Here is a 24,685-nt window from a genome sequence, read left to right as displayed (position 1 = left end):
ATCATTTTGTCTAAAATGTCTTCGTTCTTTTATGATCAAGGAGCCAGCCGAAACTGAGAAGAAACAGCTATCAATCTAAGCGATCGAAAACGGCTAAAAGGAAGAACAGAAAGGAGGGAGAGGAGTAGGTTTTGTGGTGCCTCGGAAAAGTTTTCGAATAAGAAAATTTATAGCTTCAATAAAATTACAGTCAAGGAATCCCGCGGATAAGCAGCCGTCTAGTTTTCGACATAAAACTCAAAAGTCTCAAACAGAATAAACCAAAGCTACCGAAGACGGAATGAAGCAACTGAGCCATGTAATCGTAAAAGTTAGAGCTGCAGCTGGTCTCAGAATGCTCAAGTTTGTGTTCAAAATATGGCAAGAGTGTCCATAAGCACAGAGATCAGCAGAGACGATGATCAACCAAGAATGGGGAAGATGCGAGCCACGTGCTCTAATGGGATGCCATCGTCAGTGTTTTTCTTCAGCTCAGGATGGTTAAATTCATTTCGAGGTAAAACAATGAGTTGACCCCTGCCTTGACCTTTCTCAAGAATCCAACCACTATTAGCTACATGGTGCTCAAGGAACTTGTCCAGGGCTAAACCTTCGATGTTGATAGCCTGTGACAGCACAATTGATTACACGTTTTGCAGAGCCCAATATAAAAAATTCAATGCCCCTCCCCTGGTAGGATTAAGCGTTGAAGTCCTAAACACTTTGCGGAATATGTATAAATATAAAAAATATACCTCAGCAAGCACAGATCTGGGAACCCTCTGGTATGTCAAGGAAAGAACATGAACTGCATAGTCTTGGATTGCTTGCTCAAAACCTGCAGCCAATTATTTTGTAAGTCCATGCGTAACACACAACATTCCATATAATACAAACGAAAGATGTTAGTCAAAAAACCAGTAGCTGGACAAAATCCATAACAATTCTGTAAATCGAAACCATATATCTCACGGAAAAAGAAAAAAAAAACATATCTATAAAATACCTGGAACAGCTTCAACTATGTGACGATTCTTGGATGCTTCATCCCAGAATTGACTGAATCGTCCAGTCTGCAAAGGAAATGAGTAGGTTTATAAGCTATGCATGAGTAATGAGGACCCGAATGCAAACACTACAGAGAGAAACATACCTCCAAGTAGTGAGATAGAACAATTAGCGTCTTGAACTGCTCCTCCATTTGCTGATAAAGAATTATTAGAGCAAACAAAAGAGGGAATTAGCTGAACAATATTCAATGACCAAAGAAGCAGAATAACATTCCATAACCCGAAATATCTCATTGATAATGGAATTCTCCGAGATGACAAACACAGAAAACCAGAAACTAATAAGAGCTGAATAAACAAGGAACTTGAAAACCATTCTGCAATTTTGACTCACAGACACACAGCGCACAATCTATTTGAACCTTCATCACACGTGAACGAAAATAATGACATTGTGAGGAGGAGGAAACGAATGAGAGAACTATACCACTCTTTCGGGAATTAAGAAGAGGCAGAGGCTGAAATCAGGAGAGGGCATTGCCATCAATGCCTGCACATCAATTAGCAATCATAAACATTAAACACCCTTCTTAATTACAAATAAAAGAAAGGTTTCAAAGCACAAGATTCATACAGACCTTAACCAAGATGCGGGCAACAATTTGGGTGCTCATACGGTCCGGCTCAAACTGCACCCGAAGCAAAAAAAAAAAAAAAAAAAAAAAAACAACAAAGTTCAGTTTTGCAGTAAATTACAGAGTAAAAAACAAACACCAATTAAACAGAATAAAGCTTGGCAAGCAAAATTATAGAATCAAAAATCTAAAACCAATTACAAAGAATTCGGCTTTGCAGTAAATCATACAATTTAAAACAAAATCCAACAACAAATTACAAAGAATTCAGCTTTGCAGTAAATCATACAGTCTAGAACAAAAACCAACTAAAGAATTTGCAGTAAATTAAACAATCCAAAACAAAAACCAACTAAAAAATTCCGCTTTTCAGTAAATTATGAATTCTAAAAAATAAAAAACCAATTAAAAAGCATTCATTTTTGCAGTAAATTATGGATTGCAAAACATAAACCAATTAAAAAGAATTCACTTTCGCACTAATTCTAAAACAAAACACAACCATAATTAAAAATCCCAACTCTCAAATTACCTGATAGAGGCGAAGAAGGCAGAGATTGGCATCGAGACTGTAGGTTTGCGAAGAAACCTAAAAAATAAGCAAATCACCCAGTCATTCAATGGAAATTAATCAAACCCAAGTATCGATTTCCTTCAATCAAGAGACAGAGATAGAGATAGAGATACAGACCTGCTCGTTGACGTAGTTTTCGAGATCGGGAAGGATGTCAGGGTTGTACGGATTCACGGCGAGCAGCTGCTCCACAGCGAGCGCCACCTGCTGCTGCTGCTGTTGCTGTGGAACCTCTCTTCCCATTATTCTCCGATTTATTTATTTGATTTTTTTGCTTTGATTATTCGAAAGAATCTGTCTCTGAATTTTGTATCGTCGTTCTACTTCGATACGAAATAAAAGTAGAGAAAACGAAGAGAGGGAGCAAAGGGAGAAGGGTTGACGGCTTCACTTGCTCTCGTATTTTTTTTTTTTTTGGGACAATCACTTGCTCTCGTATTTTTTTTTTTTTTGGGACAATCACTTGCTCTCGTCTAGAGTCCTGCTTTTGCGATTGAAAACATGTCAAATTACTTATATACCCTTTTCTTCCTGTTTTTGTTTGGGAAATTCCTTATTAGGTTTTTATCACAAATGATCTCTGAAATTGATCATCATCATCAAGATTATCCCTGAAATTAAAAATCAATAAAATGTAGTCCCTGAAAATAGGTGTCACAAATCAACGTGATTCTTCCATTACAATTCTGTTAAAAATTCTGTTAAGCGCGATGTGGCACATAAATAGGTCATATAAGTCTTTTTTTCTCACAAATGATCCTTGAAATTGACCCGCAACATTCAAAATAGTCCCTGAAATTGACCCGTGACATCAAAATGGTCTATGAAATTGAAAATTGATCAATGTAGTCCGCAAGTAAGTATCCCAAATCAATGTAGCATTTTCGTCACAATTTTGTCAAAAATATTGTTATGTGCTGATGTAACACATAAATGAATCACACAAATCTAATTAAATTTAAAAAAATTACAAATAAGTTTAATAATTTAATAGTTAATAAAAAGTTGTGAACCCAAAAACTCAGTCCTACAATTACCTCTAATCCTAGTCCACATTCATCTACCTTATTCGCTGTCTATTCTCTAAAAAAAATCTCAATACACTCATTTTTACACAATTCGACACCCTTCACCGAATTGAATCTGGATTGAGATCACCTTTGGTGACAACTTGGCTAATTGTCAACGACTTCTGGGACATCACTGTTAAATCTTGAGAGCTTGTTTGGCGCTTTCCTGGTGGTCTTGTGACTCAAAGAACGACGAGGTCTGCCTTGAGATAATGAGGTTATAACCAAGTTACGTCTACTGTTAGTTGAAAACTATTTCCAAACCCCCTCTTAGGCCTTGGTTAAGCCTTGTGCCTTTGAGAATTTATGGAAGGGATCTCTCTTCGGAGTAGGTCCTATTATAAAAAAAAATATTCTATTGTTCAAAAAAATATTTAGACAACTTTTTTAAGTAATTATTAACTCACATCAGCACATAACAAATTTTTTTACATGATTGTAGCGGAATGATCATATTGATTTGCGACACTTATTTTCAAGGACTACATTCATCGATTTTCAATTTTAATGACCATCTTGATGGTGTAGGTCAATTGCAGGGACCATTTGTGATAAAAATCCGTAAAACTTATGGGGCCCATTTATGTGTCACATCAGCACTTAACGAAATTTTTAACAAAATTGTGACGGAATGACCACATTGATTTGCGACACTTATTTTTAGGGACTACATTGATTGATTTTCAATTTCAGGGACCATCTTGATGGTGAGGGTAAATTTCAGAGACCATTTGTGATAAAAACCATTCCTTATTTTTTTATCATAATTTTTCTTTCTAAGGTTTATGCTTTGGTTGGTTGAGAAAAATAAACTTGAAATTTGATCATAATTCAGAACTTTATGTTGTTTTACCGTATTATTGAGAAAAAAAAAGATCATATAAATGTAACTCCAAAGGATTTGTTTAGCGCAAAGTGAGCAAAGAGTTGGAGCTCCAATCCAAGTTCACATTCTCATAGGTGTACTCCTTGGGCATGAATCCTTCCACCGGCTCTATTTTGACGTACTATTTGACTTGGGAGACCAAAAATATGTTTCTTCCTCATGCATCTGCGCTATATGAGAGAGGTATGTCACCAATGGATGGTGGGATACCTCCTTAAAAAGAAGTATATAAATGTGAGAAATTTATGTTAATGCCTCATGCATCGGGGCTACATGGGGGAGGTATGTCACCAATGGATGGTGGGATATCTCCTTTAAAAGAAGTATATAAATGTGAGAAATTGGTTGTCTACTAATTTTTGGTTTTCAAATGAATATCTGAAAGATAAAAAATTCATAATTAAAGAATTAACGACTAATTATATAAATATGAGAAATTGGTTGTCTACTAATTTTTGGTTTCCAAATGAAAATCTGAAAGATAAAAAATTCATAATTAAAGAATTCACAACTAATCTTTTCCGTGCCAATAAAAGATTATATAATAAAAACATTTTTCCGCTGCCAGGAGTCGAACTTGGTTGTTTAATGAGAATTCATTGTATTGTGCTACAGCGGATTGGAATGCTCATAAGGGAATTACAAAACAATTTAAACGAAAAAACCACTGATGCCTCGGGCCCACAGCAGAGGGCCTTCTTCGCCTTCCACCTAAGCTGCACAGAAAAGACCCAAAGCCAATCGCAGGGAAAAGTGAAGCTTCATAGGGTTGCAATTTATATATATTTATAGTATTTCTAATATTATTTCTCATTTGGTTTTTCAAATAAAGCAACACGGTTGAAAAAGCATTTATTTTCACACCCGGAATCATGTGTTCGAATTCACGAGCCCAACAGAACAGAAGTACTAAAATAACCCTTTACATTCATTGCATCAAAGTAATACATACATGGCAATTCTTGATCGTGACAGAAATTTATACAACAAAACCTTCATTTGTAACAACAGTGAAGAGAAAGCACTTTAGTTCTTGTTTACAGATTCAAAAGATTTGATATCAAGTTCCACCCCATCCACGTCTTCTTATCCGACGGCTGCGCGAAATTCAGTTCAAACATCTCCTTGCTAATGTGCTCACCCGATTTACAGAAGCCGACCAGCTTCGCAACAACTTCAGCGCTTTCCCGCACGTTTTGCATGTTATGGGGGTCTGTCCACCACTTGTTCACCAGCTGCAACCTCCTCTGTTTCCCTCCGGGCGGAATCTCCCATTTCGCGTACATCATTTCTCTCTCGTCCGCTGTCAGCTTGGAACTCACCCTCTTAGCTAAGTACTCCCTCTATTGCTTTGAGAGCCTTGATGCTGCAAATTCATAGAACATCAATATTTCAGCAGATTATATTTCAAATATATGATCAGTGTGATTGGGGTACTAAGTCTAAAAATACTCGAAAGAATTTACCCGGCTGAAACGGAGCCTGCAGGTTCATCACCTAAAAGTGCCGTGCTTGCATTACCAAGATCCGAGAAGTGTTGCTCCAACCATAGCAATCTTCTGAGTTCGACTTCCATGTAGATCTTGTCGGAGGGTCCTCCCTTGAATACAACAACAACAACAACAAAGCCTTTTTCCCACTAAGTGGGGTCGGCTATATGAATCCTAGAACGCCATTGCGCTCGGTTTTGTGTCTTGTCCTCCGTTAGATCCAAGTACTCAAGTCTTTTCTTAGGGTCTCTTCCAAAGTTTTCCTAGGTCTTCCTCTACCCCTTCGGCCCTGAACCTCTGTCCCGTAGTCACATTTTCGAACCGGAGCGTCAGTAGGCCTTCTTTGCACATGTCCAAACCACCGGAACCGATTTTCTCTCATATTTCCTTCAATTTTGGCTACTCCTCCTTTACCTCGGATATCCTCATTCCCAATCTTATCCTTTCTCGTGTGCCCATACATCCCACGAAGCATCCTCATCTCCGCTACACCCATTTTGTGTACGTGTTGATGCTTCACCGCCCAACATTCTGTGCCATACAACATCGCTGGCCTTATTGCCGTTCTATAAAATTTTCCCTCGAGCTTCAATGGCCTACGACGGTCACCCAACACGCCGGATACACTCTTACACTTCATCCATCCAGCATTCTATGGTTGAGATCTCCATTTAATTCTCCGTTCTCTTGCAAGATAGATCCTAGGTAGTGAAAACGGTCACTTTTTGTGATCTTCGCTAGATTACTCCGGTCATTAGTGTGGATAAGTATATAAATGGATAGAGATAGGAAAGCAAACATAAGATGTACGTGGTTCACCCAGATTGGCTACGTCCACGGAATATAAAAGTTCTCATTAATTGTGAAGGGTTTACACAAGTACATAGGTTCAAGCTCTCCTTTAGGGAGTACAAGTGAATGATTTAGTACAAATGACATTAGGAAATATTGTGGGAGAATGATCTCGTAACCACGAAACTTCTAAGTACTGGAGTGTGGTATCGTCTTAACTTTCCTTATCTGTCTCATAGGTAGATGTGGCATCTTCTCTGGAAGTACTCTTCCTCCATCCAGGGGTGGTATCTGTAACTGGTGGAGATGCACAAGGTAATGTATCAATGTCACTTGAAGCTTACTTGTAGTTTCAAGCTTGGTCAAGCGCGATACAAACCATGTAGTAGGAGTCCCCCAAGTCGCCGAGCTAGGGGATCTGCTGAAAGAGGTAACAGACAAGGTAAGCAATCAGAGCTCCGACTGATTGTTCACATTCTCCCTATCTTGCAGGCAGCATGAAGGATAAAGAGAAGAAAAATGAGAAGAGATGATATGGGATACTTTTGCTTTTGAAGAAGTAACTTTCCACAGGCTTATTCTTGAACTGGGCTGGAGGGTTTTCTGGTTTCCTCCAGAGTATAAGGCCGACTGAAGAATTTAAGGGTCAAAACAAGTCCATCAAATCTAGAGTACGTTCGACCCTGCTGATATGGGATACTTTTGCTTTTGACAGAGTAGTGGATGTATCGGCACGTGTGCTGTTACGCTTGTCTCCACATGCTTCCTTGTATCCTTCTCACTTGCCCTATCTGTTCCTCAGGCAGATGCGGTATCTTCCCTAAAAGCATAAGATGTTGAAGATAAGTACTCGAGAGCAATGCCAGGTAAGTAATCAGGTAAGGGGTTCCAGGCAGTCAGTTCCTGGCTGGAAGCTTGATTCCAAGTGCTGACTGATTGCTCTCTTTCTCCTTGTCTTGCAGGTAAGAACAAGGCCAAAGGAAAAGACAGGGAAAAAGCATGATATGGGATACTCTTGCTTTTAACCCTGATGATATGAGATATTCTTGCTCTAGTATAGCTTGTTTACAGAGGTATTATCGGGGGGAAAGAAAGCTGAATATTTCGAAAGGCTTCGTTGGGAGTGCCCTCTCAGATAAGAGGAAGGGTTGAGCATTTTTGCAGGTCTGCCTGTCCGTTGGGGATGGAGGCCGACATATATAGGAGTCTCCCTAACATCAAGTAATAATGCTATTCCTTTACCCTGCTTGGTCATAGCACGGTAGTGGGAGCTGCCAGCTTCACGAGTTTTAACTCTGTCAGAGCACTTTGAAAAAGTGGTCTGTGGTATCTGGAAAGCTGATGTTGCGTGTGAAGATTACAGACAAGCTTTATCCAAGGAGATCCGGCTCTTGAAGTTGGGAAAGTGGTGTCTCTTCGGTTTTCGAACAAGCAATCCTGTCGGGGATCTAGCTCTCGAGATTCGGAGAACGATGCCTCTTCGATTTTTTAGAAAGCAATCATGCTGGGGGTCTGGCTCTCGAGATTCGGAGAGCGGTGTCTTCGATTTTTGAGAAAGTAATCATGTTGGGAATCTGGCTCTCGAGATTCGGAGGGCGGTGCCTCTTCGATTTTGGAGCAAGCAATCTTGTTGGGAGTGTTTTCTCGAATGTGAGTAAAGGTTGGGCATGTTTGCTTGTCTACCTTGCCACGAAGCACAGAGGTTGACACACAGGGACTTTCCAATTATCCAGCAGTGGTACTGTTCCTTTACCCTCTCTTCAATTTTTGAGAAAGTAATCATGTTAGGAGTCTGGCTCTCGAGATTCGGAGGGCGGTGCCTCTTTGATTTTGGAGCAAGCAATCTTGTTGGGGGTGTTTTCTCGAATGTGAGTAAAGGTTGGGCATGTTTGCTAGTCTACCTTGCCACGAAGCACAGAGGTTGACACACAGGGACTTTCCAATTATCCAGTAGTGGTACTGTTCCTTTACCCTCTCTTCGATTTTTGAGAAAGTAATCATGTTAGGAGTCTGGCTCTCGAGATTCGGAGGGCGGTGCCTCTTCGATTTTGGAGCAAGCAATCTTGTTGGGGGTGTTTTCTCGAATGTGAGTAAAGGTTGGGCATGTTTGCTAGTCTACCTTGCCACGAAGCATAGAGGTTGACACACATGGACTTTCCAATTATCCAGCAGTGGTACTGTTCCTTTACCCTCTCTTCGATTTTTGAGAAAGTAATCATGTTGGGAGTCAGGCTCTCGAGATTCGGAGGGCGATGCCTCTTCGATTTTGGTGCAAGCAATCTTGTTGGGAGTGTTTTCTCGAATGTGAGTAAAGGTTGGGCATGTTTGCTAGTCTACCTTGCCACGAAGCACAGAGGTTGACACACCGGGACTTTCCAATTATCCAGCAGTGGTACTGTTCCTTTACCCTTGTGGGTAATAATATGGTAGCTAGGCCTTCAAAATTTATGTGTCTAAACTTTGTTAGTGTTATTTCTTTGCTATTCTTTTACCCTTCTTGGTCAGAGCGATGTAGTGAGAGCTGCAAGCTTCACGTGTCTCAACTTTGTCAGAGAACTTTGGCAAAGTTATATGTGATACCCATGAGCTACTGTTGCGTGTGGGAAGTGGGTGATTGAACAGTACGATTCATGTGCTTTCTACTTCGCCAGAAATTTTCGACAGAATGCCCATAATTTCCGCAAAGCTGAGTGTGCGTGTGACAGGTGCTGACAAGGCTGGAAAAGTAGTCTCAACTTTGTCAGGGAACTTTGGCAAAGTTATATGTGGTACCCATGAGCTACTGTTGCGTGTGGGAAGTGGGTGATTGAACAGTACGATTTATGTGCTTTCTACTTCGCCAGAAATCTTCGACAGAATGCCCATAATTTCCGCAAAGCTGAGTGCGTGTGACAGGTGCTGACAAGGCTGGAAAAGTAGGTGCCTCTTCGATTTCTGAGATCGGCCATCGTGGTCTCTGAGCAGCCCAGCTTTTGAGAAAGCAAACCTCTTCGATTTATGAGATCGGCCCTCGTGGTCTCTGAGCAGCCCAGCTTTTGAGAAAGCAAACCTCTTCGATTTCTGAGATCGGCCTTCGTGGTATTTGAGCAGCCCAGCTTTTGAGAAAGCAAACGCCTCTTCGATTTCTGAGATCGACCCTCGTGGTCTCTGAGCTGCCCAGCTTTTGAGAAAGCAAACGCCTCTTCGATTTCTGAGCAGGCGCCTCTTCGATTTCTGAAGCTTCGTCGAGTGCCGATTTTTATAGGGGCTGACATTAAGTTCCAAAGCACACTTGAATATCCACCAGTAGAAGCTCCATTCGTGCACTTCTAAGATCTTGATTTGTCCGACCTCTTCTCTCTTTAACACCTTTGAAAATGTCTGGCCCCTCCGACCATCGTTTTGACTTGAACCTTGTTGAAGAGGCAGCCCCGCCTTCTCCAGACAACATATGGCGCCCATCCTTCGTCTCCCCTACTGGTCCTCTTACCGTTGGGGATTCCGTGATGAAGAATGATATGACCGCTGCGGTAGTGGCCAGAAACCTTCTCACTCCCAAATATAACAGACTACTTTCCAAACGGTCTGATGAGTTGGCTGTTTAGGATTCTCTGGCTCTTAGTGTTCAGTGTGCAGGTTCTGTGTCTAATATGGCCCAACGCCTATTTGCTCGAACCTGCCAAGTTGAATCATTGGCTGCTGAAGTGATGAGTCTCAAACAGAAGATTAGAGGGCTCAAGCATGAGAATAAACAGTTGCACCGGCTCGCACATGACTATGCTACAAACATGAAGAGGAAGCTTGACCAGATGAAGGAATCTGATGGTCAGGTTTTACTTGATCATCAGAGATTTGTGGGTTTGTTCCAAAGGCATTTATTGCCTTCGTCTTCTGGGGCTGTACCGCGTAATAAAGCTCCAAATGATCAACCTCTGATGCCTCCTCCTTCTAGGGTTCTGTCCAGTACTGAGGCTCCGAATGATCCCCCTCCGGTGCCTTCTCTTTCTGGGGCTCTACCGACTGCTGAGACTTCTCCTAAGCAACCTTTGTGAAGGCTCCCTCTTGTTTGTTTATTTTGACTCAAGTATATGTACATATTTATAACTTATTGGGGATATCAATAAATAAGTTTTCCTTCATTTCAACGTATTGTGTTAAATCACCAAAGCCTTCTTCGCTAAGTTCTTTGAATTTCCTTTTGTTGAAGCTTGTATGTTGAATCTTTGTAAGTGGAGCATGTAGGTTGAGGTAGTGTTCCCTTAATTTCTCGAGCGAGGACAACTTCTCGGTTGGAGATTTGGAAAATCCAAGTCACTGAGTGGGATCGGCTATATGAATCTTAGAACGCCATTGTGTTCTGTCCTGTGTCATGTCCTCCGTTAGATCCAAGTACTCTAAGTCTTTTCTTAGGGTCTCTCTCAAAGTTTTCCTAGGTCTTCCTCTACCCCTTCGGCCCTGAACCTCTGTCCCATAGTCGAATCTTCTAATCGGAGCGTCAGTAGGCCTTCTTTGCACATGTCCAAACCACCGTAACCGATTTTCTCTCATCTTTCCTTCAATTTCGGCTACTCCTACTTTACCCCGGATATCCTCATTCCTAATCTTATCCTTTCTCGTGTGCCCACACATCCAACGAAGCATCCTCATCTCCGCTACACCCATTTTGTGTACGTGTTGATGCTTCACCGCCCAACATTCTGTGCCATACAGCATCGCCGGCCTTATTGCCGTCCTATAAAATTTTCCCTTGAGCTTCAGTGGCATACGGCGGTCACACAACACGCCGGATGCACTCTTCCACTTCATCCATCCAGCTTGTATTCTATGGTTGAGATCTCCATCTAATTCTCCGTTCTTTTGCAAGATAGATCCTAGGTAACGAAAACGATCGCTCTTTGGTATTTCTTGATCTCCGATCCTCACCCCTAACTCGTTTTGGCCTCCATTTGCACTGAACTTGCACTCCATATATTCTGTCTTTGATCGGCTTAGGCGAAGACCTTTAGATTCTAACACTTCTCTCCAAAGGTTAAGCTTTGCATTTACCCCTTCTTGAGTTTCATCTATCAACACTATATCGTCTGCGAAAAGCATACACCAAGGAATATCATCTTGAATATGTCCTGTTAACTCATCCATTACCAACGCAAAAAGGTAAGGACTTAAGGATGAGCCTTGATGTAATCCTACAGTTATGGGAAAGCTTTCGGTTTGTCCTTCATGAGTTCTTACGGCAGTCTTTGCTCCTTCATACATATCCTGTATAGCTTGCATGCACTTACATTTTCAACAAATTACAATACAGGAATTTTCCATTATTATCGCAAAAAAGTACTTTTCTTTTTTAGATACCACTGCTGAGCATGGACTTTCATGCTCACAGATGAGTACCATGTAATTTCATGCATTTGTGTCTGTTTGCGTATATTGGAGCTTTCCATGCTAAAATGCAAATAAGTTCAAGGTTTTTGTTTCCACCAAAGCAAAAGGCAGGATTCGGATAAGTTGAACATGAACATATAGCACAAAACTAAAGGAACAAGAGCTACAGATGCTCTAAGTCATCAACATTTTGACAGCAGCTTTACCTTAGCTTCCTGATAACGGTTGTGAGTGTCAACAAGCTACGGTTAATGTGACTGCCTTTCTTCAATCCTTTACCATCTGCATTTGTTTGGGAGGCACGTTCACTTCCAGCAAGGTCCACAAGGTTCTGCAGATATCCAGAATTCTAGTAAAAACCCATGGAAGAAAATTTCGTTCTTGTTTACTACCAAAAAACCTGAGTGAGGATAAACATTACCAAACTCACTCCAAAAGCCTTCACAGACCCTGAACTCTCCCGGAGGCTGCTTTCTATGGTCTGGAAAAAAATTAACAAATTGGTGATTTTACCCTTATGCATGCTTGAGTAAAATAATGCTTGTATGCATGATGGCTTATGGCTGCCACATTAAGGTCCCGTTTGGGATTGAGGTGATTTAAAAAAAAACCACTGTGAAAAAAAGCTGAGGGTCATTTTTGTGTTTGGTAAACTGAAAAAAAAAGGCTTATTTTGGAAGCTGCTGTGAGAATAAGCTGAAAATCAAAGGAAAAGTTGAAGCTGCTATTTGCTGCTTTGAAAAAAAGCCAGTTTTTTCAAAGCACACAGAGCTACAGTGCTCATTTAATGAAAAGACACACTATCATCCTGCTTTTTTTTTCAAAAGCACTTTCACAAAAAAGTTTACCAAACACTCTACTGGCTTTATTTCACAGCCGCTTATTCTCACAGCACAGCCGCTTATTCTCACAGCAGCTTTTTTTCAAAGCACAGCAATACCAAACCAGCCCTAACATTGTTCTGCGGAGGAAACTTGACTCAACTTAAAAATGTGTAACCCAAGTTTCCAACTCAAGAAAGGAAGAACCGAAAATAAAGGAGGATGACAAGCTAATAATACGGTCTTCATAAAGCACTATATAAGAGTCAACCTTTCATGAAACATTTAAAAAAATATAAATTCATCATGTCTAGCAGCCTTATTATCTGATGCGATCTTGAGCTTTTATCATTTAGGGCAGTTTCTCCCACTTGCCTTTGAGCTGCAAAGACAACTTTACAATTAGATCATACAAAACAGAAAATATGATGCACAGATCATCTTATGCAATACAGAAAGGTTTTAATATTTTGTCACCAATTCTCATTCAAATGGGAAAATATGTTCACTGGATGATAAGAAGTTACTGCCAGTAGCTTAGGAAACACAATTACAAAACAGATAGTTAACACCACATTTGTTCATTGGAACAACAATTGTACTCCATCAATTCAACAAATCATCTCAAGTTTTGGACAAACACCTTACAATTTGCAATGAACTTAAATTAACACATTACCTTCAAAAATTCCAATTAAGTGCCTCAAATGTTCGCCATTCTCAACAATTTCTTCCTGTGGCTTGTCAACTATGGTGCTTTTCTACATTAAAAAGGGGGAATGAAATGTTAGAGCATGAAAAGGAATCCATTTGATCTCCATCATGAAAGTTTCTTGTAAATACCTCAGAGTCATCCAAAAGCCAAAGTGAGCCAGATTTGCATTTCAGAAGATCAACAACAGTTTCATTGTAGATCTCCAAAGCAGAAAATTTCAAAACAAAATCCCTTTCTGGCGTCTACGAGATCAAAAAGAAAGCAACAAAGGCATAAGCAACAAAATGGTTATAGCAGTACCAAGAGGATTCCAAAGGCTATATAAAAGGTCATGGTATGAACTATGACTTACATTCTTGATGTGTTCGAAGATGTCCCTCACTGCATTTTCGCTGATTCCTCTCATGGTAAATGTCTTGCCACTACTAGTCTGCCCGTATGCAAAAATTGTAGCTGTCAAAAGAAAATGTGGCAACTTTAGAATCGGCCGAAGACCATGTTGCACAGGATATAATGACATAGAAGTCTACGAGTTAGTAGCTAGATGTTCAGTTACCGTTCATTCCTGAAAACTATGGTGTGCTCAAAGGTGTACGGGTTTGAAGGTCGCTCATGATTCGGATTCTTGAAAACTATGGTGTGCTCATCCAAGCAGTCCAAGCTATAAGATCATACATTGCCTGTTCTCGCCTGTTCAGCGGCCTCAAACGAACAGTGACCAAAATTTTCTCCTCGCTGACTTTTGAACCACCCGGAGTCCTTCGTAGCTTAGCCGACGGAGTTGCTGGTGTCCCCGGCATCATCTTCACTTACTAACCTCCACTCTAAGAACAACAGAAGCCAAATCAATCAGAATCATCACCGATCATAAAAATTCACATTTTCGATCTAGAACAATCCAGAGAATTCCTAGAGAACTACTTTTCTTGGATTGCAAAATTTAACCGATACAAATTGGCGAAAACGAAACTCTACCTTCAACAACAGAATCAAAGCATTAGCATAAAGAAATCATGTTCATTGCCAAAACCTAAAACATAAATCATAAAAACTGAATCTATCAGACTCGTTTCGTATTCTTGAAATTTTTTGTCCTCTCAACAAATTTAATACCAAGAGAGAGGATGCTTGCCAGATCCTCTTTGTGAGGATCTTGAACATTCTCTAATCACATTCGTTTATTATGCATCGTGTGATCATTTTATGTCAAGTACAGTTTATATTTAATATTAAATAAAAATTTACAATAATTTATGATCGCACGATATACAATGAACGAATATAATTTGAGAACTCATGAATCCTCACAAAGAGTACGCGGCAAAGATTTCTCTTCTATACTGATCTATTATTATAGTGGCCCACTTCTGCAAGTGGAGAGCCATGCGTTGAAGCACAAACACGGAAACTGACGCACACGATCCCATACGCGCCCAGCTTCTACAGGAAGTGATCCCACCCACGTCCGTTGTCCGGCCACTTGCTGCCTTGAATATTGAGCCTAATGGCACTTTTGACTAATCCAACGGCAGACATTCACCACATTTAAGTGATTTAGATGGTGAAATTCTTTTTGGTATAATTGAAACAAATCATTCTTTGTCAACTTACATTAGATGTTATATACACTAGTATACATAAATTTATTATAAACACTAACAACACTACCTCACTTAAGATTGGATGTGTTTCATATATATATTTCATCTGTTTCGTGTTTTATGCATATTTATTATGTGTTTTATATTTTTTCATAATCTTTTATGAGTTTTTTAGTATCGATTTATAGTGTAAAAATAAAAATTCAAACATGTACATTTGATGGCATGTCAGTGGTTAATTTGATTTCCTTCATATTTATGGTGCTAATTAATATGTTTTATGTAAAAGAAATTGCATTTCATCGGTACGCATTGCTTGAAAGTGGAAAAAATAATTTGTCCAATAGAATCATTTTATTATATAACCGAAAGAAAAAGGTAAATAATTGTAGCTGAGTGGTTTCCAACTAATAATAGTGTGATGAGACGATGAATTGACCCATCAAGATCATCAGATCTTTGAATATACGAAAAAGGAGCGCGGCGGTAACAAAAAAACAAACTGTTTGATGAAATGAAATTGCAACGAAAGAGAGGAGAAGTTTCGTGTCAAACTTTAATCCTTTGACTTTATCAGTCACATTGAAAGGTAGTAAGTAAGAAGCTGCTTCGTTGGTAGGGAGAAAAAGCATGATGACTGATATATATATATATATATATATATATATATAACAAGTGAGAGTCCATTGTCCATACACCATACCATACTGCATATTCCAATTCTTTGAGAGCCTCTTTTCTTTAGTTTATGGTCTGGCTTTAATTCTCCTATGGCCAATCAACTTGTCCCTTCTTCTTCCTTCAGCACTACTCCTTCATGGGAATACGATGTCTTTTTGAGCTTTAGAGGTAAGGATACACGCACCAATTTTACAAATCATCTGTACCATGCCTTGGTCCGTCTCGGAATCCGCACCTTCCTTGATGATAGGGAACTTCCAACTGGAAAAGATATATCACCAACTCTTCTCAAAGCAATTGAAAACTCGAGAATTTCTGTCATCGTGTTCTCTGAAAACTATGCATCTTCAAGATGGTGCTTGGACGAGCTCGTACATATCTTTGAATGTAGAGAGTCAAAAGGACAAATGACAAGGCCAATCTTCTACAAGGTGGATCCATCGGATGTCCGACACCAAAAAAATAGTTATGGTGTTGCGTTTGCTGTTCCTAGCCGCAAAAATGAGAATGACCCGGAGAAGGTGCAAAGATGGAGCACAGCTCTTACAAAAGCAGCAAATCTGAAAGGAGATACTCTCAACGAGAAAGAGTACGTTTATTTTTGACCTTCCTGCATATGGTTTTTGAGTTGTTTTTACTCTATATTTCAGAATTTACTACTTCCTTTTACAAATATAATATTTTTCTCAATTTAATGGCATTTAGGGTTGTTTTATTCACATCACACATACGGTTGAGTATATCTCACATACTAAATACACTTCACATGTTTTTGAACACACCTTACATATTGTATGATTATGCATGCATTTCTGGTGATTTCAAATTAGAAAGTGACATACAATGCATAAAACAAAGTTTATCAATGGATTTTTACTTTTATTAGTTAGAGTTTGTATATTATGGAGGGTGGGAGTGGCTTTGAGAGCTTGCAGAAAAATAATTTTTGGGATACACCTTAAAAGTGATTTTGGGGTATTCAAAATTTTTGTTTGACTTTTAAATCTTATTAGGCGTAAACAGTCATTATATTAATTGTTTAATAATATGTAGTGTGCTAATAAAGCAAATCAAGCTAAATCAATAATTTTCAAACAAAGAGAGAATATCAGTTATAAATTAGGGCTCAATATTATTGTATTCTTCTAACCAAAAAAAAAATGGCAAAAAAAATGTATGGTTGGGAATTTGGAATTTTTTTAAAAATAGTGTTGCACTAATTATTTATTTGTATCATTTTTCTAATAAAGTTAAGGTCTACCAATACATGCGAGTTTATTTTTATTAGGGAGTAATACAAATAGATGATAAAAATAACATCTTTACTTTTTTTTTTAAATCGTTTGTTACTTTGAATCATGTTGGTTGATTGAAGAATTAAGAAGTGTTAGAAAAAAAAATTGAGAATTAAAAAGTGCAGAATCCGGATTGGATCAAGTTTACTGTTTACCCCAAAACAATGTCAAATCAATTACGATATAATGATTTAGTTTGGTTGAAACTTGGTAAAAATTCTGAATTAAACCGAAGCAAACCAAAACCATAGTCGACAATTTGGTTGGGATTGATTTGAACGGGTTAGGCCTAAATCTAATTTGCAAATGTTTTTTTGACTTTGTTAGCACTTAGAGTAGCCCAACAACAACACAAAATTCCAAAATCTGCCACATATTATTCATATTCTAGTACATCGAACCATGCGTCCCAAAATACATCATGTCATCAAACTTTAATATAACTCTACGATATCAGTATCTTTATATGCAGCATCCTAATCTAGTTATTAGCCAATAAGAGTACTAAATGGGTAAAATAAAATTAATATAAGAACAAATATGTGAGTTTTTTATAAAACTGTTTCCAAAAGCTTAAAAATGTAACTGCAATAAATTCATTACTAGGTGTGAATTTTTTCACCATATTACCGTACCAGCCAAATTACCAATTGTACCACACCGAATTTGTGCCAATTTTTGTACCCATTAGTAATGGTGCACTAATTGTACCATACCAACATAATTGGTATGATAATGGTATTTAAAATCAATATATACAATACCATATAAAATTAGAATTAGATGCCTCATTTTAGACATTTATAAACTAAACATTTGTTACCTTTGAACTTTTGATTAAAGTGCTTTCATTTTTGATATATTCTAGGTATATTCGTAACTTAACTGTTTTTTTAATTTTGAATTTATTTCCATATAAAAAATGATAATATTAATTAAATTATTGCTATTTTTATGTATTTTAATAGGATATTTGATGTATTTTTAGAATTTAAAACAAAAAAAAATGATTTTGATTTAGTTTGTAGCTTTAACTTTAACTTCTATTTGATTTAGTTTGTAACTTCTATTTGGTTTTTAACTTTAATTTGTATCTTAAATCTTGATGCATGGCTTGATTTACTAAATGTGTCTGAAATGCGAATAATGAATCTTGATTATAACTAAATAGGTAACAAGTATATTAGATTACCTCAATGACTAAAGATGGTGTTAAGTAACAACTTTACACGTGTGTATTATATCATGATTGATAAGATATTTTTACGGCTAAAAAAATTGGATTACAGCTAAAAAATTAACAAAATAACAATAATAAGTTTTCGGATAAAAAAAGTTATCAATGAATTGGAGTATAAAAAAAGGGTAAAGGCCACCAAATTGCTAGTGTCATTACCGTACCATGCTAACAAAATTAAATGTGTCATTGTTTTTTTAACTGGTAGGTGTGAAGCTACATTTATTAACCGCATCGTTGCGGAGATTTCAACCCAAGAATTAAATCGCACATATTTGCATGTGGCTGAGTACCCAGTTGGAATAGAGTCTTGTGCAAAAGAGGTGGAAGTGCTTTTAGATGTCGGTGGAAATGATCGTCGTGTAGTTGGGATTTGGGGGACATCTGGAATAGGCAAGACAGCAATTGCAAAAGATGTTTATAATGCAATTGCTCATAAGTTTGAAGGCAGTTGTTTTCTGGCAGATGTTAGAGAAACATTGACAAAGTGTGAAGGCGTAATCCAACTACAGAAGACTCTTCTATCTAAAATTCTAGGTGGTGCGGAGTTGAACTTTGTCAATGCTCATGAAGGAACCAGTCTTATTAAGAATCGGTTGAGGCAAAAGAAGATTCTCTTAATTCTTGATGACGTGGATAAATTGGAGCGGTTAAAAGACTGGGTCAATGTCGATTGTTTCGGTGAGGGTAGCAGAGTGATCATAACCACAAAAGATAGAAAATTGCTAAAATTTTATGGAGGTCAATGGATATATGAAGTCCAAAAGTTAGGATACGACAAAGCACTTGAGCTTTTTAGTTGGAATGCCTTCAAAAGAAATAGACCTCCAAATGATTATTTGAGCCTCGCACAACGTGCAATAGTCCATGCTCAAGGCCTTCCGTTGGCTCTTAATCTTATAGGTTCTCATCTGCACAATGAAAATATAGGTCGTTGGCAAGATGTATTGAACAGTTACGATTTTTACAATGGAGAACCTTATACAGATATTCAAATAACACTTCGAAAAACTTATTATGGCTGGGATAAAAACTTGCAACAAGTTTTCCTAGACATTGCATGTTTCTTCAAGGGGGAAGATAAATACTACGTGTTACAAATGTTAAGAAGTTTGACGCTCAATGCACGTCAAGATATTATTGATGTACTCGTTGAGAAAGCCATCATAGCTATTGAGCATAATCGGATTTTGATGCATAACTTGCTAGAAAAAATGGGTAAGCATATAGTTTACGAAGAATCGCTCACTGAACCAGGCAAGCGGAGCAGGTTGTGGCATCATGAAGATGTGTGTGATGTTCTAATTGATTGCAGAGTAAGTAGAATATATGTTCGTACATAATTACATTTGATTTAATTGGCATGATTTTGAAAAGAAAAAAAAAAGATGATTTTATTGTGACTTGTTTGTTAACATTATTTCTTTTTCCATCTTAGGGAACAGAGACAATTAGAGGCATTGTTGTGAATCTGCCTAAACCAGAGGTGATAACCTTGAAAGCAAAAAGCTTCTTGAAGATGAAAAATCTTGAATTTTTTATAAACCGTAATGCAAACTTTTCCGGACGCGTTGATTATTTGCCCAACAGTTTAAGGTGGTTTGACTTGGGTGGACGATCCATTGTTGATATTAAGCATACGGTTGTGCTCAATTTGTCGTCCAATTTTCATCCAAGAAATATTGTTTGTTTTAATGCGCCACACAGTGGCATAAGAAAATTGAAGGGATTTAAGGTACATACTTTAAATTATTTTGAATCATATTGTTATTTAAACATATATTTTATCTCCCAAAGAAGTACTCTAGTGTTTTATTATATTCTTTTTAAAGCGTGTGAACTTTTGTTTTGTTTTTATTTTTGGTTTTATAGAATTTGGCAAAGCTTACACGGATGAATTTAAGTGGTTGCGAATTTTTGGAAAAAATGCATGACTTATCTGGAAGCCCAAACATAACTGCGTTGGATCTAAGTGGCTGCACAAGTTTGGTCGAGGTTGATGATTCGGTTGGATTCCTCGATAAACTTGAAAGTTTGCATCTTTCTGGGTGCTCTAAGCTTACAAGGTTTGCAACAAGACTTGGATTGAGATCCCTTATACGGCTTAATCTTAGTGGTTGCACAAGGCTGGAGAGATTTCCAGAAATAGAGAAGAACAAGATGAAATCTTTGAAGTATTTGTATATGGGACAAAGTGGCATAAGAGAATTGCCTTCATCAATTGCGTATCTTACTGGGCTTGCGGAGTTGAATGCATTTGGTTGTGAGTTGCAAAATGTCCCCGACTTATCCGGAAGCCCAAACATAAGGGAGTTGGATCTAAGTTACTGCACAAGTTTGGTCGAGGTTGATGATTCGGTTGGATTCCTCGATAAACTTGAAAGTTTGCGTCTTTCTGGGTGCTCTAAGCTTACAAGGTTTCCAACAAGACTTGGATCGAGGTCCCTAAAATCACTTTCTCTCTCAGGTTGCAGAAGGCTCGAGAGTTTCCCAGAAATATCCAACTCCCTAAAATGTTTGTATATAGGAGAAAGTGGCATAAGAGAATTGCCACCAATTGCTTATTTTAGTGGGCTTGAGACATTGAACGCAAATGGTTGTGAGTTGCAAAATATCCAACTCCTCCCTGATGGAAAGAAGGTGAAGTTTGATGAAGTTTCATCCAGGCTGTCTCTTAATCTTTCAGGATGCAAGTTATCAGAAAGTGATTTCTTTGTGCCTCTTGATTGCTGGTCCACATTAAGAGAACTTAATCTGTCGAGAAACAATTTTGTTAGCCTTCCGGATTGTATTAGCGAAGCTGTCAACTTGATGAAACTTTCCTTGAGGGATTGCAAGACGCTTCGGGAAATTCCAGTCCTTCCACCAAAACTATGGGAGTTAGATCTGGATGGCTGCACATCATTGGATAAAATTCCAAAACTGCCCCCGACGCTTAAGGAGCTTAGCTTGCGTAACTGCTCTGGACTAAGTGGTGATGAGGTGGCAAAGTTGGAAAACGAGTGGTTGAATGAGGTTGGTCTCTCTTCTTCTTAATTTATGTTCAAATGAAAATTAATTTTGTTGATACTTGAAAGAGAGATCAGATCACAATATTTGTAATTTGTTAACTATATATATCTACTATTGCAGGAAATTGATCTGTCAAGAAACAATTTTGTTAGCCTTCCGGATTGTATTAGCCAAGCTGTCAACTTGTTGACTCTTGACTTGTCGGATTGCAAGTGGCTTCGAGAAATTCCAGCCCTTCCACCAAAACTAGAATCGTTATGTCTGGATGGTTGCACGTCATTGAAGAAAATTCCACAACTGCACCCGACGCTTGAGGAGCTTAGATTGTGTAACTGCTCTGGACTAAGTAGTGATGAGGTGGCAAAGTTTGAAAACAACTTGTTGAATGAGGTTGGTCTCTCTTCTTCTTACTTTATGTTCAAATGAAAATTAATTTTGTTGATACTTGAAAGAGAGATCAGATCACAAATGTTTGTAATTTGTTAACTATATATATCTATAATTGCAGGATATATTGGTGGCAAGGTTGGAAAACAATAAGGTTGGTCTCTCTTCTTCTTAATTTATGTTCAAATGAAAATTAATTTTGTTGATACTTGAAAGAGAGATCAGATCACAAATGTTTGTACTTTGTTAACTATATATATCTATTATTGCAGGAAGAATATCCGCCCTTGAGCATTATTTACCCAGGCAATGAAGTTCCAAAATGGTTCAGCTATACCTCTAACCATCCCACAACCATTCAACCTCTACCAGAATATGTAGGGGATGAATGGCACAGGTGTAAATACGACTTGGAACTAGAATTTGTTGGAGGCAGTGAGTTTCGTTTTGAAATTCCTCTAAAATTACAAGAGGGGGAGACGTTATTAGGATTGGCTCTATCTTATGTTCTTGAACCATTTACTTATCATCCTTTGTCTGATGATACGGATATTTCCATCAACGGAGAAATACAGTTGGACCATTTGATATTTTATCATGGGGACTTAAAGGCAACTCATGTGAGGCTTGCGTTAGTTGATGGAATTTGGTATGATGAGGACAAGGATATTTGTAAAGTTGAATTTCGTTTTCGCAATGGGTGTCCCATTAAAAGCTGCGGCGTGCACTGCCTATTGCGCAACCAAGACAGTGGATCCTCATATTCGGAGGATGAGGAGGATGAGGAGCAAGAGCAAGAGCAACCGTCCGACTCAGATATTGAGGAGGATGAGGATCCAATGCAGAGAGCCCAATTTCAGCAGCAGCAACAGCAACAACAGCAACAACAACAGCAGCAGTTGAGACAACAGCAATTTCAACAACCAATGCAGCCAGTATCTTCCATTAAGCGTCCCTATGATGGTGGTGTATGTGATCATAGGCTGAGGCAATATTTAGATCATCAGCGGCAACGGCCTGCTGTGAGTTCCCTTGTTTAATGCACTTCATTGTGCTGTTTCTTTTCTCTCTCTTCAGTTCCATTTCAACTGGGTTTGTAGATATGCTTTTCTTTTTGTTACAAATATCTTATTTAGATGTTCCTATCCTTTGAGTATCCATCCGTCAGCATTGTTTATCTAATGATGTGTGAATTTTGTTGACTTATGCATTAAACTGGATAGATGCATTAGCTAGAAGCAATTTTCTCATTCTAATCATTAATTTTGATTGTTACCTTACCTCTCAGTTTTGAGTTTGGTAATTGTGAGAATATGATGACTGGTAGTGATATCCAGTGATTTAATTCATGTGTTAACTTATGAGAAATGTGCAATTCTGGAACCTAGAAAGACAGTTTAACTCTAAGACATGTTAAATTGGTTGTACTGGTGTTATTCCTTGATCTGATTGTTTTCCAGTGAACCATCTTAGTTTGATTTTAGTACTTGTGCTAACATTCCTAATATCTTTGTGTTCTTTTGGTCAGTGATTCAATTTAATTAAACAGACCAAAATTTTAGCAGATAATAAAAGTAGGTTCAATTGGGCAGACTTTATGCCTTGCACTTATGAAGCATACTTTTTCTCCAGGTGAATCAGTTGGTTCAAGTTGCTCAGAAATGCCAAAGCACAATAGCTGACAGTGGATCTGATGGGATTTCTCAGCAGGATCTACAAACAAACAGCAATATGTGAGTTTATGAATCTATCAGTGAAGTGCTTTTGTTGAATTCTTGGGTATTAGACTTCGATTCTGAAGGGCTACACTGATGTTGATTGCTTTCTCCAGGGTACCGACAACTGGACGGCAGCTCGCAAAGAGTTTGGAGTTGCAGTCGTTGAAAGACTTAGGGCTGCAAAAGATGCAGGAAATGGAGCAGTTAGCAAGTGCTCAGGGTTTGCCCACTGACAGGAACACACTCAATAAGCTAATGGCATTGCATCCTGGACTGAATAACCAAATGAACAACCACCATCAGATGGTCGGTCCTGGAGCTTACCAGAATCTGCTTTTGAGACACAACTCTATGAATTCAAATGCAAACTCTCTTCAACAGGAGGCATCTTCTTCCTTCAATAATTCCAACCGCATCCCATCATCAACATTCCAAGGTGCCGCCGCATTAATACCGGGATCCATGCACAACTTACCTGGTAGTGCCTTGTCAAGTGCCCATCTACCCTCGCGACAGCCACAGCAGCTACAGCAGCGGTCACTTAGTTCCAATAGCTTGCTACAACAAACTCATTCAACTGGCTCCCAGGGTAACCAGGCCTTGCAGCAACAAATGATCCAGCAACTGCTACAGGAGATGTCCAATAACAGCGGGGGAGGACAACAATCTCTTCCCTGCCCAAGTGCAAATGGGAGTGTTGGGAGGAATGGAGTGAGTTTTGGAGGCAACAATCCAGCGGCAGCACCATCCACCTCCAATGTGCCTGGTAGTCACGGCCCTGCTCCAAGCGGGAATAACAGCTTCAAAGCCCCTGCAAACAGCGACAATTCCACAGGTGGTGATGGTAACAACACATACAACCTAAGAGCCCCGGATTTACCCTCAAACCTTCACTTGCAAGAGGATCTGGTACAAGAAATTGCCCGTGAATTCACAGAGAACGGTTTTTTTAACAGCAATCCTGACGATAACATGTATCCTCAGATATCGTCAGATATTGTCTTGAGACCAACGAGTAGTCTTGGGAAGAGGCCCCATCCACGTGAATCCTCAGATATCGTCGATGATGAATATGATCATCCAAAACGCAGGCAGATTGATATTGAGGAGGAAGAGGAGCAAGAGCAACCGTCTGCTTGAGATGATCCGCAATTTCAGATTTCTTAGGAGTTTGGCTATGTACATATTTGTTTGCACTTCACTCATCTCTACAACTAAGAGCCTGTTTGATGACCATTTCAGTTTGCAAACCGAAAACTCGTTTGTTCTATTGTCTTGTGTTTGCCTTTCTGTTTTCTTTTTATATATTTAAACTACATATTAACACTATGTGTGGATGAAGAAATTTCAGATTACTAAGGAATTTTAAAATGACGGAAATTTAAATGATGAAATTTTATTCTATAGAATTTGTGAATTGT

General features: G+C 38.6%; 3 protein-coding genes across 7 annotated transcripts; 1 reads left to right on the top strand and 2 right to left on the bottom strand.

Moving 5' to 3' along the window:
* Positions 1 to 150: 150 nt before the first annotated feature.
* On the bottom strand, positions 151 to 2,655 carry LOC103454020 (eukaryotic translation initiation factor 3 subunit K-like). Its single transcript, XM_008393612.4, has 8 exons — positions 2,316 to 2,655; positions 2,157 to 2,213; positions 1,628 to 1,678; positions 1,477 to 1,539; positions 1,133 to 1,183; positions 986 to 1,052; positions 735 to 817; positions 151 to 605 (listed from the first exon to the last, which is right to left on the bottom strand). The coding sequence occupies exons 1-8, from the start codon at positions 2,439 to 2,441 to the stop codon at positions 402 to 404; spliced, it is 702 nt and encodes a 233-aa protein (XP_008391834.2). The 5' UTR covers positions 2,442 to 2,655; the 3' UTR covers positions 151 to 401.
* A 2,406-nt stretch (positions 2,656 to 5,061) lies between these two features.
* LOC103426753 (kinesin-like protein NACK2) lies at positions 5,062 to 14,527 on the bottom strand. Of its 4 annotated transcripts, none has more exons than XM_070814728.1 (9): positions 14,309 to 14,527; positions 13,890 to 14,157; positions 13,686 to 13,786; positions 13,462 to 13,575; positions 13,298 to 13,379; positions 12,934 to 13,000; positions 12,219 to 12,279; positions 5,621 to 12,128; positions 5,062 to 5,520 (listed from the first exon to the last, which is right to left on the bottom strand). In XM_070814728.1, exons 2-8 carry the CDS (start codon positions 13,894 to 13,896, stop codon positions 12,000 to 12,002), a joined length of 561 nt encoding a protein of 186 aa, XP_070670829.1. In that variant the 5' UTR covers positions 13,897 to 14,157; positions 14,309 to 14,527; the 3' UTR covers positions 5,062 to 5,520; positions 5,621 to 11,999. The 4 variants fall into 4 exon arrangements, with proteins under 4 accessions (XP_070670829.1, XP_028945272.1, XP_070670824.1 ...); XM_029089439.2 differs by having other exon boundaries at positions 12,219 to 12,278; positions 12,890 to 13,000; positions 14,309 to 14,517; XM_070814723.1 differs by having other exon boundaries at positions 13,890 to 14,527.
* A 1,075-nt stretch (positions 14,528 to 15,602) lies between these two features.
* LOC103412262 (TMV resistance protein N-like) lies at positions 15,603 to 24,534 on the top strand. 2 transcript variants are annotated; one of them, XM_070814697.1, is made up of 10 exons: positions 15,603 to 16,204; positions 18,356 to 19,463; positions 19,586 to 19,882; positions 20,020 to 21,162; positions 21,280 to 21,549; positions 21,668 to 21,700; positions 21,819 to 22,568; positions 23,179 to 23,279; positions 23,378 to 24,396; positions 24,487 to 24,534. In XM_070814697.1, exons 1-10 carry the CDS (start codon positions 15,705 to 15,707, stop codon positions 24,492 to 24,494), a joined length of 5,229 nt encoding a protein of 1,742 aa, XP_070670798.1. In that variant the 5' UTR covers positions 15,603 to 15,704; the 3' UTR covers positions 24,495 to 24,534. The 2 variants fall into 2 exon arrangements, with proteins under 2 accessions (XP_070670798.1, XP_028945255.1); XM_029089422.2 differs by having other exon boundaries at positions 23,378 to 24,534.
* Positions 24,535 to 24,685: the final 151 nt, after the last annotated feature.

The sequence above is a fragment of the Malus domestica genome, chromosome 02, assembly GCF_042453785.1.
Source record: "Malus domestica chromosome 02, GDT2T_hap1".
Taxonomy (NCBI): Eukaryota; Viridiplantae; Streptophyta; class Magnoliopsida; order Rosales; family Rosaceae; genus Malus; species Malus domestica.
This window is presented reverse-complemented; position numbering and strand designations above follow the sequence as displayed.

Excerpts from the sequence above, each read along its gene's own strand:
- LOC103454020 (XM_008393612.4), bottom strand. The coding sequence starts at position 2,441 with ATGGGAAGAGAGGTTCCACAGCAACAGCAGCAGCAGCAGGTGGCGCTC. Across the intron at positions 2,214-2,315 it reads AAAACTACGTCAACGAGCAG|GTTTCTTCGCAAACCTACAG; the intron begins GTCTGTATCTCT and ends CTTATTTTTTAG. Across the intron at positions 1,053-1,132 it reads TTCTATCTCACTACTTGGAG|ACTGGACGATTCAGTCAATT; the intron begins GTATGTTTCTCT and ends TTTCCTTTGCAG.
- LOC103426753 (XM_070814723.1), bottom strand. Across the intron at positions 12,280-12,933 it reads TCGCATCAGATAATAAGGCT|GACCATAGAAAGCAGCCTCC; the intron begins GCTAGACATGAT and ends AATTTTTTTCCA. Across the intron at positions 12,129-12,218 it reads AGGCTTTTGGAGTGAGTTTG|AACCTTGTGGACCTTGCTGG; the intron begins GTAATGTTTATC and ends GGATATCTGCAG.
- LOC103412262 (XM_070814697.1), top strand. The coding sequence starts at position 15,705 with ATGGCCAATCAACTTGTCCCTTCTTCTTCCTTCAGCACTACTCCTTCA. Across the intron at positions 19,883-20,019 it reads GAAAATTGAAGGGATTTAAG|AATTTGGCAAAGCTTACACG; the intron begins GTACATACTTTA and ends TTGGTTTTATAG. Across the intron at positions 21,163-21,279 it reads AAAACGAGTGGTTGAATGAG|GAAATTGATCTGTCAAGAAA; the intron begins GTTGGTCTCTCT and ends CTACTATTGCAG.